The 12,485-nt window shown below is 41.1% G+C and overlaps 1 protein-coding gene across 1 annotated transcript in view; it reads right to left on the bottom strand.

Moving 5' to 3' along the window:
* LARP4B (La ribonucleoprotein 4B) overlaps positions 1-12,485 on the bottom strand; it is a 321,080-nt gene that overhangs the window by 43,012 nt on the left and 265,583 nt on the right. Inside the window, exons 14-15 of the mRNA XM_082259577.1 lie at positions 12,034-12,079; positions 8,836-9,000 (exon numbers count right to left, since the gene is read on the bottom strand). Of these exons, the coding sequence (XP_082115703.1) occupies positions 8,836-9,000; positions 12,034-12,079 (211 nt within the window). The remainder of the gene's footprint in view (positions 1-8,835; positions 9,001-12,033; positions 12,080-12,485) is intronic.

Genomic DNA, 12,485 nt, shown 5'->3' with positions numbered 1-12,485 from the left:
GGTGTGTTCCTTGTGCTTTATGATGCTCTCTGCGCTTTAAAAACGGACCTCTGAGACTATCACAGTGCAGGTGCATTTATACGGAGACTTGATTACACACAGGTGGATTCTAGTTATCATTAGTCATTTAGGTCAACATTGGATCATTCAGAGATCCTCACTGAACTTCTGGAGATTTTGCTGCTCTGAAAGTAAAGGGGCTGAATAATTTTGCACGCCCAATTTTTCAGTTTTTTTATTTGTTAAAGTTTGAAATATCCACTAAATTTCGTTCTACTTCATGATTGTGTCCCACTTGTTGATTCTTCACGAAAAATTACAGTTTTATATCTTTATGTTTGAAGCCTGAAAAGTGGCAAAAGGTCGCAAAGTTCAAGGGGGCTGAATACTTTCGCAAGGCACTGTACCTTATAAACCAATATAGAATATTTCACTGTGACCGAGTGAAATAGTCCATTTCACAATATAATCAGTTTAATGCTGAGCAGTGTCCTAGGTGCACCAGGATGGTCGTCGCCACATTCTGCCTGCAGGCTTGTTGCTGTATTTACTATAATACTAATAAATAAAATCTTAGTTAGACTTACTGGTGATGGTATTTCTAAGAGCCTTTCAGGACAGCACCTGGAGAGAGCTGTTTCTCCACCCAAATCCCAGGAAACACTGCAGTCTTTTAATCCCTCCTTTTCCACCATGCCATCAGTTATAGAGTAGCCTCAGACATGTTGGGAAAATAGAACACCTAAAACAACCAACTATAACAGGTTAAGTCATATTTTAGAAAAAACCTAGGGAGGGAAGTAGGCTGCTGTCCTGAAAGTACCTTCCTCGGTAAGTCTAAGGTTTTCTCAAATCGCCTTTCAAGACAGCACCTGGAGAGGATAGAAGGAAAGTAGAAAAGCTAGACCAGGGTAGCTGCCTTGCATATTTGTTCAGGCGAAGCACCGGCTCTTTCGGTCCAGGAAGCGGCCACTGACCTAGTAGAATGAGCAGCAATACCTTCACAAGGATCTTCCCCCGAGCTATGTAGGCTTCTTTGATTGCCCCCTTAAGCCATCTTCCTACATGACTTTTGGGGGCTTTTACGCCTTTGCAGGATCCCGTAAAGATTACGAAGAGAGCATTTGATTTCCTGAAATCTTTGGTCACTGCTAGATACTGTACTAGACATCTTCTCACATCTAAAGTATGGAAAGTCCCCTCCTTAAGAATTATTCGGTCTGGAAATAGAACTAAAAAGGATATGCGACTACTGACCAGGCCTGAATTTCACTGATTCTTCAGGTCGATGTGATCGCTACAAGAAAATTTTTTTAAAGAACTAAATTCTTCAGAGAAGCTTCCTCTAAGGGTTCAAACTGTGTTTTAGTGAATCCCTGTAACACAAGAGACAAATCCCATCTAGGGAAAACCTTAAGGGCTACTGGGCTATTTCTTGCCAATGTCCTGAAAAACCTATTAGAGCTTCTTGCGATAATGTTTTCTCAAAAAAAACCTGAAAGAGCCACCACTTGGGTTTTTAGGTTGCTGGCTGCCTGCCCCTTCCCCATTCCTTCATGGAGGAATTCCAAAACTGAAACTATATTTTTAACCTGAAGTCTCTTGAAAACACCAGGAATTATTTTTCTTCCACACCTTCAGCTAGATAGCTATAGTCACCTTTTTCCTACTAGAAAGAAGTGTGGCAATAAGTTTCTCTGACAGACCTCTGGCCCTTAAGAGTTCTTCCTCAGAAACCAAGCTGTCAATTGTAGGTGATCCGACTCCGGATGGTTCAAGGTTCCCTGCGTTAGACGGTCCCCTCGAGAGGAAGTTTCCAGGGAGGGTTTCGTGGCTAGATTTAGAAGTGGTACAAACCAAGGCCTCTTTAGCCAAAAGGTCAAAGATCAAATCTGTGGCTTCCTCTTTAAACTTGAAAGCTTGATCCTCTCTGAAGAATAAAGAAGATTGGAGCTTTTGCGTTTTGCTGGCTCGCAAATAAATCGACCTGAGGATGAACCCAGCCTTCTGCAACCATGAGGAAGATTTCCTGGTTCAGGCTCCCATTCTGCTTCCATTACTTTTTCCTGGAACCTTTCAGGTGAATTGCTGTCAAGAGAAGCCACATTTTGTTCTGCCCATGCAAGAAGCTGCATAGCCAGCTCTGAGAGGCTCCTGCTCCTTGTTGCCCCGTTTCGATATATAGGCTACAGCTGTCATGTTGCCCAACAGACCCTGAACATGTTGATCCCCAATAGCTAGTTGAAAAGGATAGGAGACCCAGAAAGATGGCCTTCAACTCATGCCAGTTGGACAACTTCCTGGCCTCTGCTTTGGACCATGACCCTTGTGCAGTATGGTCCTCTAGATGGGCCGCCCAGCACTTGCATTCGTGATCAGCTGTTCATTTAGGGAAAGGACCACATCAGGCCCTTTGTCATATTGACCAGGTTTCGCCACCACCAGAGAGCCCTCTTCACCCTTGTAGCAATCCTGATCGGCTTCTCTAGGGGCTATAAATGCGATCATTTCTGAAGAATATCTATCTGGAGAGGACAAGAGTGTAGCCTGGCCCACTGGATGACTGGAATGGATGCGGTAAGCAAGCCCAAGGTTACCATCCCTACCTGGACCAATACCCTGAGGTTGCTCTGAACCTGACCCACTGAGGACTTTTCCTATTGTTTTCTTCGGGGAGAAAAACCTTCTGAATTAATGAGTTTATTGGGTACCCCAAAAAACGAATCTCCTGCATTGGAATCAAATTGGACTTTTCTAAATTTAGGAGCCACCCCAAGCTCTTGAGGTGGGATTTGGTCTCCTGTAGGTTTGCAGACATCCGACTTCTGGAGTCTGCGAAGAGCAAGAGGTCGTCCAGATAAGGGACAGTGGGAGATACCACTCAAACTGAATGGTTCCAGCGCTTCCGCCATTTCTTTTGTGAACACTCTGGGTGAAGAAGACAGAACGAAGGGAAAAGCCCTGAACTGCAAATGCCAAAATCGAGTCCCCCAAGTTGACAGCAAGACGGAGAAACTTTTGAAACGACTGAGCAATTAGGATGTGCAAATAAGCATCCCACAGATATGACGTCATGAAACACCCTGGGGACAGAAGCTTTGTCACCAAGTAGATTGCGTCAATCCGAAAATGTTTGTACCGTATTGACCTGTTTAAATTCTTCAGGTTTAGAATTATTCAAAATTTGCCAGAGGGTTTCTTTACCAAAAAGATATGAGAATAGAAGCCCTGGCCTTCCTGTTCCCTGGGGACTAGGGATACAACTTCCTGCTGCATCAGCTCCTGTAAAAAGGGACATCATTGCGGAAGCTTTCTCTTCCTCTCTTGAGAGAGGGGTGACCAAGAACCTGCTCGGAGGAGTTTCTGAGAACTCCAGGTTGTAGCCCTGGGTGACGAGGTTTCTGACGAATGGACTTGAGGTTATTTGCTCCCATTGTGGAAAGAAATTCAATACCCTTCCTCCCACCGAGAGGAGGCAGTCAACTCTTGGCGGCTTGATCCGGAGGTCTAAAGAGCACGCCGTCTCTTTATCCCATGCGAGAGGACCAACGTCTAGCCTTTTGATCCTGCTCTCCCCCCCTTTGGGACAGAGGAAAAGGATGAAAATTTTTATTTTGAATGGCGTTTCTTTTTAGAAGGGAAGGCTTTCTTCCTATCCGCCATTCTATCTAGGACGGATTCCAGATCTGGCCCGAACAGGAAATCTCCTAAGAAAGGAATTGTGCACAACTTGGTCTTGAAAGCCAAGTCCCCGGACCAAGTCTTGAGCCAAATAGCGCGTCTAGCTGAGCTGACCAGTGCTGAGGACCGAGCAGACATTTTAATGGATTCTGCAGAGGCATCGGCCATATACTTGACTACTTTCAGCAGTAATGGGAAGGATGAGTAAATCTTTTCTGGAAGTCCCCGCTTCCACATGTCCTAATCTGTTCCAACCAGCACTCCAGATTCCTGGCAACCACAGTGGACGCCATAGCTGGCTTAAGGCTGGATGAGGTGGAATCCCATGCCTTTTTAAGAAGAGAATCATGTTTTCTATCCATTGCATCCTTTAAGACACCCATATCCTCGAACGCCAAATCTGTGCAACGAGAGACTTGAGCAAAGGCTGCGTCCACCTTGGGTCTTTTATTCCACACATGGACCTCACCATCTTCAAAGGGGAACCTGCTCCTAAGAGTTTTGGAGAAAAAATAGGTCTTTTCAGGACCTTTACATTCTTTGTTTCCGACAGAACCTTATGCACTGGGAATACCCTATGTTTGAATTCATCCAGTCCCGGATACATTTTATCATGCACGGAAAGCTGAACCTTTTCTTCTTGGATATCCAGGGTAGTATAGATTGCTTTAAGCAAATCATCTACTTCTTCTAAAGATAATTCATATCTCTGGACCAAACCCTTTCTTTCTCCTCATCCTTGAGGGAAAGAAGTGTACTTGCTCCTCCTTCCTCTGAGTCACTGGCTCCTGCTGACTTTGAGGTGGATGCGAAGGAGCTGGATAAAGTACTTTGCTGGGAGTCGGTCTGTGTTGCTGGTACTTTAACAAGGAATGAACTGAACTTAAAGTTTCCGTTAACTCTTTCATGGAAGAGAGCAAATCCTTATTGGTCTGAAGAATCCTCTTTAACGAGGTTTGCTATGCAAATTTTACACAGCGGTTTTGGCCAAGAATCTCTCAGGGGGTTTTTACAAGTAGGACACTTCCTTTGTACTGGAGGGAGACCCCTTAACAAATCAAACAATCAAACAAAAACCAGCAGTCCACTAACAGCTGCGAAAAAAAAAAACCCACCATCAGTGAACAGACTACCACCACCTAAAAAAGAACCACCTGTGCCAGCAAACATTTAAATGAAAGAAATTCCCAGCCTAAGCTGTAAGGGTGAGAACCGTAATCACAGCACTTACATGCCAGGACTCCCACAGGAGGAACACACAAAACACACAAAAAATAAGGCCAATAGTGAAAATAGAGGCACCACTGTACCCCTCTTACCTGGGCCTGGCAGGTGCTCATGGCACCTGCACCCGCTGCTGCTGCAGCCCTCTCCTCCATGTTGTGAAAAGTATGCAGCAGAAAGGAACAGAAACTTGCCTGTTTGAAATGCCCGCTTCCGGCGTCCCCTCACTGCGAGACCGTAAGCAGAAGCACCGCTGCTCGACCTGTCCCCTGACCCCTGTGTTCCAGCGGCCGGAAACCACAGCCGCCACGCCATCCCCCTAACTGGTTCCTGCAGCGCTTCCACCATGGCAGAGAAAATACAATAACTGAAGGCATGGTGGAAGAGGAGGGATTTAAAGACTGCATGGTTTCCTGGGATTTGGGTGGAGCTACACTCTCTGCAGGTGCTGTCTTGAAAGGCGATTTGAGAAAAATTTCATACTGTATTTCAGTACATAAGTTGAGTTTACTCATAAAAATAAGAGTGAAATCGAAGAGTTGCTTGGGTGTAAAAAGAAGTCCGCTGCTGCCTTTGTGTTCTGTCAATAAGGAAACCAATTGGAACGCATAGCGGCCATGTTGGAACACCGGGCGCATGCGCAGTAACCATTTTTTTTTCTCAGAACGTCAGTTCCGTTACATTTTCAGATGGGTAGCGGTATTCTGACAGGACAGCGGCATATTGTGTTATCAATGGTTTGTTTGGTGACTGCGGTCCCAACTGCCTTGAGATCATTTACAAGCTCCTCCAGTGAAGATCTGGGCTAATTCCTCACTTTCCTCATGATCATTCTTACCCCATGAGGCAAAATCTTGCATCGAGCTCCAGACCGAGGGCGATTGATGGTTATTTTGTATTTCTTCCATTTGCGTAAAATAGCTCCAACAGTTGTCTCCTCACCAAGTTTCTTGTTGATGGTTTTGTAATCCATTCCAGCATTGTGCAGGTCTACAATCTTGTCCCTGATGTCCTTTTATTGCTCTTTAGTCTCACCCATGAAGGTGGGTTTGAATGGAAGAAAGATTTTGTGGACCGGTGTCCTTTATACAGATAACGAGTTAGGAGCACCTTCTTAAATTGACAGGACTAATCTGTGTACCGCATGAGCACATGCTGTAGCCAGTCTGTAGGAGCCAGAATTATTGCTGGTTGGTAGGGGATCAAATACATGTATCTTGTTTTTTATAGATTTTTGGTTAATATTCTGTCTCTATCATTTAATATACACCTATGATAATTATAGACCCTTCATTTCTTTGTGAATGGGCAAACTTACAAAATCCGCAGGGGATCAAATAGTTATTTTCCCCACTGTATATTCATTGTCACATTAAATTTCATTTATTTCTAGTCTACTCCTGTCAGTCTGAACAATCCTAAAATTTTAGGACATTTATTGTACCCTGTGAGCAGTGTTAATTTAGACTAAATTAACGCTATTTTAGTCTACTAAATTACGACAATTCAGATGACTAAACTAGGACTAAAACGGCATTTAAGTCAAAAGACTGACTAAACCAAAAGTTAACGTCAAAATTAACACTGCACTACCACATAGGAATAAGTAGGGGGCATCTACTAAGCTGCTGAAAGAACATTCAGAAAAGATTTTTCCTATTTTTTTTTTCTTGATATTTAATCACTTTCATGCCGGGCCTATTCTGGCACTCCTCTCCTACATGTAAAAAACATTTTTGCTAGAAAATTACTCAGAACCCCCAAACATTATATATAGGTTATTTTAGCAGAGACCCTAGGGAATAAAATGGCAGTCATTGCCATTTATGTCACAGGGTATTTGTGCAGCAATTTTTGAAACACGTTTCGTGTATTAAAAATAATAAATGTATAATAAACTTGGCCTGATTTTTTTGTATAATGTGAAAGAGGTTACGTTGAGTAAATAGACACCCAACATGTCATGCTGGTGGAATGGCGCCAAACTTTGGTACATAAAATCTCCATACGCTACACTTTACACATTTATTTTAGCTGTTTAGAGTTACAGAGCAGGTCTTGCACCAATTTCTTTTTTTTTTAATCACTTTTATTCTTATTACAAGGCATGTAAACATCCCTTGTAACAGGAAAAGGGCATAACAGGTCCTCTTTATAGAGAGATCTACAAGACCTCACACCTCTCCTCTAGGCTGAAAAGCCTGAGATAAAAAAACAAAAAAAACAAAACAAAAAACAAAAACAACACGATTTTGGCTTCCCAGCCGAAAACACGGCAGTATTTACAACTGCCGGGGCCAGGTATGACATCCTAACATCGCGCCCGGCCTCCAAGAGTCCTAGAGATGACTGGGGACCATCTGATCCTCCCGTCTGCATAATGGTTGACTTCTTGCGGCAGCAGAATTCTTCCCTGGCTCGCTGATCGCACGGGCAAGCCAGTAAAAACACCCGGAGGGCGTCGGGACGCTATGATTTCTTTTACGGTGCAGGGAATCCCCAGCGGAAAATAAATAAATAAAATATCTGAATGATGCCTGTACCTGCAGGCAAATATCACCACCCAAAGTCTTGGACGTCATAGGATGTACTACGGATGGGAAGTGGTTAATTTTGGTAATATATTCAGGTAATATGTGCAATAGCATTACAGTCAAAAGTTTAGTTTTTTTTTTTTTTTTTTTTTTTTTTTAATATTTGCACTTCTGTTTGTCAAAAAGCAATATTTTTGTTTAATAAACGTAGATTTATAAAGACGTTATATATCACAACAACTATATCGGTGTCTGTAGTGCATGTTCAAACCTTAATACCATAAATAACATACTAGATTAATGCCTTAATTCATTACAACTTAACTAAACCTATTCGATTTTAGCCGAGTAAAATGTACTGTCGATTTTAGTCCAGTAAGATATACAGGAGATTTCAGTAGACTAAAACATAACTAAAACAATTTGTATTCCTAAAATACGACAAACTAAAATTACATTTTAGTCAAAAGACTGAGTAAAACAATCAAAATCCGACGTAAAAATGTAAACTGTCTGAGTAGGCATGGCTAAGTGAAAAAATCTGCAGAGCCAGCCTTCTGAACTACAGAGGGGATGAGGGGAAGAGATTCAGGAGACAGTCCACACAGGAACCAATGCTTGCAGACAGCAAGGTACCATGGGATATATAGTCCTTTGACATGTAAATTAGGCAACAAGCATGCAGGGATTCCAGAAGTTGTGGAAAGATGGCCAGCACTCACATATACAAGATTTTTCAAGTAAGCTTATATTGGATTGTAACAAGAAAATAAACAAAAAAAACAAAAAAAAAAAAAAAAACATTTACTATTACAATGCGGATATTATAAAATGAGTGTATACTGTGACCATAGAACTCCAACAGGTCTCTCATCTAAGAGCTAATGGAAAGTAATTTAAAGTCAACCTTTCCTTTGGCCATGTAGGGCATCGCACATGTGACTTTAATGGCGGTCCCCCTGGCTGCTTATTTCTGGTCATCCCTTTGCTTGGCCCACAGCTCAATTTTTAGTGAATTGAAGAGACCTATTTAGTTCTTCTGGGTATGGCAGAGAATGTGCCTCGTCAAGGAGGAGGGAGACCTCAGCCTTGGGCAAGTTCTACTTATTTCCATGGGCAAGTGAAGCACATGTAAAGTATGAGCAGCTGAGAGGCATAACATTAAAGTCAAACTGTTACTTCATCCACCATGGGCAAAGCACAGGTTCACCTCAGTAATGGAAACGTTGTGGAGCAGCATATAAATGCCACAGCAACTCTTGGTTCAAACTGCAGATTAGAAGCAGGTGGAAATGGGTAAATTACATGCTAACATGATCGACTAACATTCTCATTAACAAGACAAAACCAAAAAGGTTCTATATAGACTACAAGGCATTCTTTATGGTGCACTTACCTTTTCTTTAGATGTGCTTATCACTAAGCTTGAAAGTCTACTTTCAAAAAAGTCATCTGGCTTTAGATTGCCAGCTGCACCAGGCAGAGGAGGAAAACTAGACAGTCCCAATTCAAAGCTTGGAGATGGGGGCTTTATGGGTGGAGGGGACTGCGTTTGACCTCTCTAAAAGGGGAAAAAAAAAGTAAATAATTCAACTATACAAATCCCATAAACAAGGTAGCAAGTGCATGAATATTTGAGGCCTTTACACTAATCTCAAAAGATTTTTTGGCTCCTGTTACTATACTTAGTGCTTGACCAGTAAAATCTGTTTCCTGGGACACTGCACATAATACAGGCATAAAATCCATACAACTGGGCTATCTTTAAGTGATCAGACACTAGTCTCAATTTGTAGCAAGCAAGAACATAACAGAAGGGAGGGTCTTGAGTACTGTACTGTTTTCCAGGAAAAAAAAATGTCTTGGAACGACAAAATCTTTTTCTGATCCTCCAGTTTAGTGGTTCTCAGGTTTCTTTCTTTTTAAATACATTTTTATTAAATTATAATGCGTAACATAACAGAGGAATATCAAGTCATTATTTAAGATAGAATGTATAGTGGTAGTCAAGAAAGTAATTTAGTAACAAAAATAAAAGGGAACAGTTATTGGAATAGTACTTCTTGGTCATAACCTGTTCACCCCAGAAGGGATCAGACTAAGCAGGCCATAACCAAAATAATAAACTGTAAAACAAGAAACATTGTTAGAAAGGTTAGGAAAATGAGCGAAATCAAAATCTTAATTGAGATACATAGGTATAAAAGATTATATCAGTTAAAGGTTATATTCTTTTAATGTTTAGAAGCTCTAGGATGTGATAGCCATTGTTGCCAAGTACACAGGTTTCTTTAACCCTTTTGCTGCCACAGATGTTAAGGCATACAGTAGGCATTCTAGCTGGCCAGGTCAGTACGTCATATAGGTTACATTCCTCCCCGCTATGCGCTCATATTCGCTTCAGTGCCCATGATCTCATACAGAATAGTTCTGCAGATGCTGCCAATTGGAACAACCAACTTTGATTACATTTACCATTCACCTGATAACTCCTGTGTTCTTTCATACAGAAGTAAACTGTTTACTATGTCTTTCAGCTTATGAACGAACAAGAAGCCCTTGCACAGAGCACTTCCTGTCCATTCAATTGTGCACCTGCCACTGCAGAGGAGGAGACTGAGGAATTTCTTCCCTCAATCTATCTCAAAGCTGAAATTATGGAGGGTTCTGTTTTGCGCAACTATCACATGACCTACAAAATCAGTAGCAACAGCTCCTGGACTCAATTAAGGCAAAGTAGGCCCTCCAAATACCATGGTAGACTTTAGGAGTTGATTTCCTAGCATTCAAGACCGAAAGGATGACAGAAATGCCACTGTCCAGCAGAATTGTGGCTTCAACAGCCATGCCCTTAAAGCCAGAGACCAAAAACGGGATGGAACCTTCAGGACAGGAAGTTCACAAGATGTGTAAAAGCACACGGACCACCTGCCAGGAGCTTGAGTATGTCTGAGTACCACACCTCCTTGGGCATTTTGGTGCAATAAGGATCACTGAAAAGCTCTCTTCCTCGACCCTGAGGGAGAAGCTGGAAAAGCAAAGAGCCAAAAATTTAAATTTAACCAAGGCCATACTAATTACTGCTGTGACCAATGGAAGGGTGGATAGTAGTTCCAACATTGCAATGAAGAAACATGGACAAATGCCAAGGGAGTTTTCCCAAAACCACCCTTTATAAATCTCATTGAGTTAACATGGCTTTGTGTTACAACTGAACATATTTTTTTTTACAGATAGCCTCAGAACTTGGAAACGGCTTGTGAATGAAAGATACTTTGCTTGATCCTATGCCAGTCATGGTGAGAAACTGTCTTTTGATCAACGCATGCTAAATGTGTTTTATGGCGGCTAGCTGACGTTTGCTGAGAAATGTTTTGTGTCACAATGGTTTGTGACAGCATGCCAAAAAGTTTAACAGCTTTTCACAGACAAATTTCCTCAAATATTTTGGATAATTAGTTACCCTTAAGAGACAGTTTAATATCATTCTGAACTATGGCTGATCATTGATCTCTGTTCATAAGTGCTCTGAAACAGCTATTCTGAGTAAAGCTATAGGGTAGGGTGCACTACTGCAGTTGGAATCACTAAGGAGTTTCAATACTTCTAGTAGTCAAACCAACCCAATTCTAATATAAAGAAAGACAAAAATAATTGTGCGCTACCCTTAAAAAACCAACAGAGATAAATCTATAAAAGCTGATGCTACCACCTAAATGTGTTCCCACATCTACAGGATAAAATAGATAAAACTATGTGATAGCACTGCTAGAAAATAAAATAATTCAATATATATTTTAAAACAGTGCTAAACATACGATGACATAACATATAATAAATAAAATATAAATATTGTGCAATTCAAAAAATGAGCACCTAATGAAGTGCAACAATAGTGCAGAGACTTAGTCTCTGAATAAATAAAGTGCAAGTGATGCAATAAGTCCTGAAGTGCTAGCAGAAAAGAAAAGGCACTCCAAAGTGCAAATGTGCAATAATATAGTCCAAAGAAGTTTATATAAGAAGTGCAATCTGTGAATCATTCCAGGTGTGTCCACTCCTTAAGTGTCCGTTCATCTCCACGATTAACCCCAATGGGTCTAAGGCAATTATAAGACAGATGCACACTGCCGTCCGCTCTCTAGATCACTCCACAATACTAAGTGTTGCTCCAAATAAACACATGTAGAGATAAAAAAAAAAAAATCTCCAATGTTGCAGTAACCCAAACGCAATAAGACAAATCCAAGCTTCAAATATTAAACTCACATTAATTATATTAAAATAACAGCTTAAAATTCACAATACCAAGATGATCACATATGTAATGTCAAACCTGCCCACCGCTTGGTACCTCTACGCATTACACCATATCCATCATGGCTTCTACTGGAGGAAGAACTTTTTTTTTTGAATTGCACAATATTTATAATTTATTATATGTTATGTCATTGAATGTTTAGCACGGTTTTAAAATGTATTTTATTAATTTTCTAGCAGCGCTATCACAGTTTTTAGTTAACTAATTCTAATATAAACTATTCTTGCATGAATATAAGAAGCATGCATACTGAAAACGCTTACTAGAACTCACCACAAATTTGTCATCCCTCTTCTTCCTAAAGCCATAGGATGTTTTCCTAAAGAAATATATAATAGACAGATATTCAACACATTAAAACAGATACATCTACTGTAAAGAAATGTGGCAATGTGCATCATAACCCTAAGCACCTGAATGGATTCTTGCACTAGATGATTTTATAAGGCAACATACATCTCTTCTCTTGTTCCTGGCTACTCCAGCCCATTGCTTTAGGGGGGTCACTGCCTTTTCTGAAACTATAGGAAATAGGCCATCTCCTTAGGCTCCATGTACACGGGACGTTAGAAAAACGTGCTGCAAAGCTAGTTCTGACGCCGGGAAAAAGCAACTGTTAAACGTGCTTTCAGTAGCTTTTTCCATTGGCGTTATTGCACGTTTGGCCATGTTGCTTTTAGCAGCGTTTTTTCTGCCTCCATTCAAAATCAATGGTTCACTATGGG

The sequence above is a fragment of the Pelophylax lessonae genome (genome assembly GCF_965119305.1).
Source record: "Pelophylax lessonae genome assembly, chromosome: 5".
In the NCBI taxonomy this organism is placed as follows: domain Eukaryota; kingdom Metazoa; phylum Chordata; class Amphibia; order Anura; family Ranidae; genus Pelophylax; species Pelophylax lessonae.
Note: the sequence above shows the minus strand (reverse complement) of the source record. Positions and strands in the feature narration are given on the sequence as shown.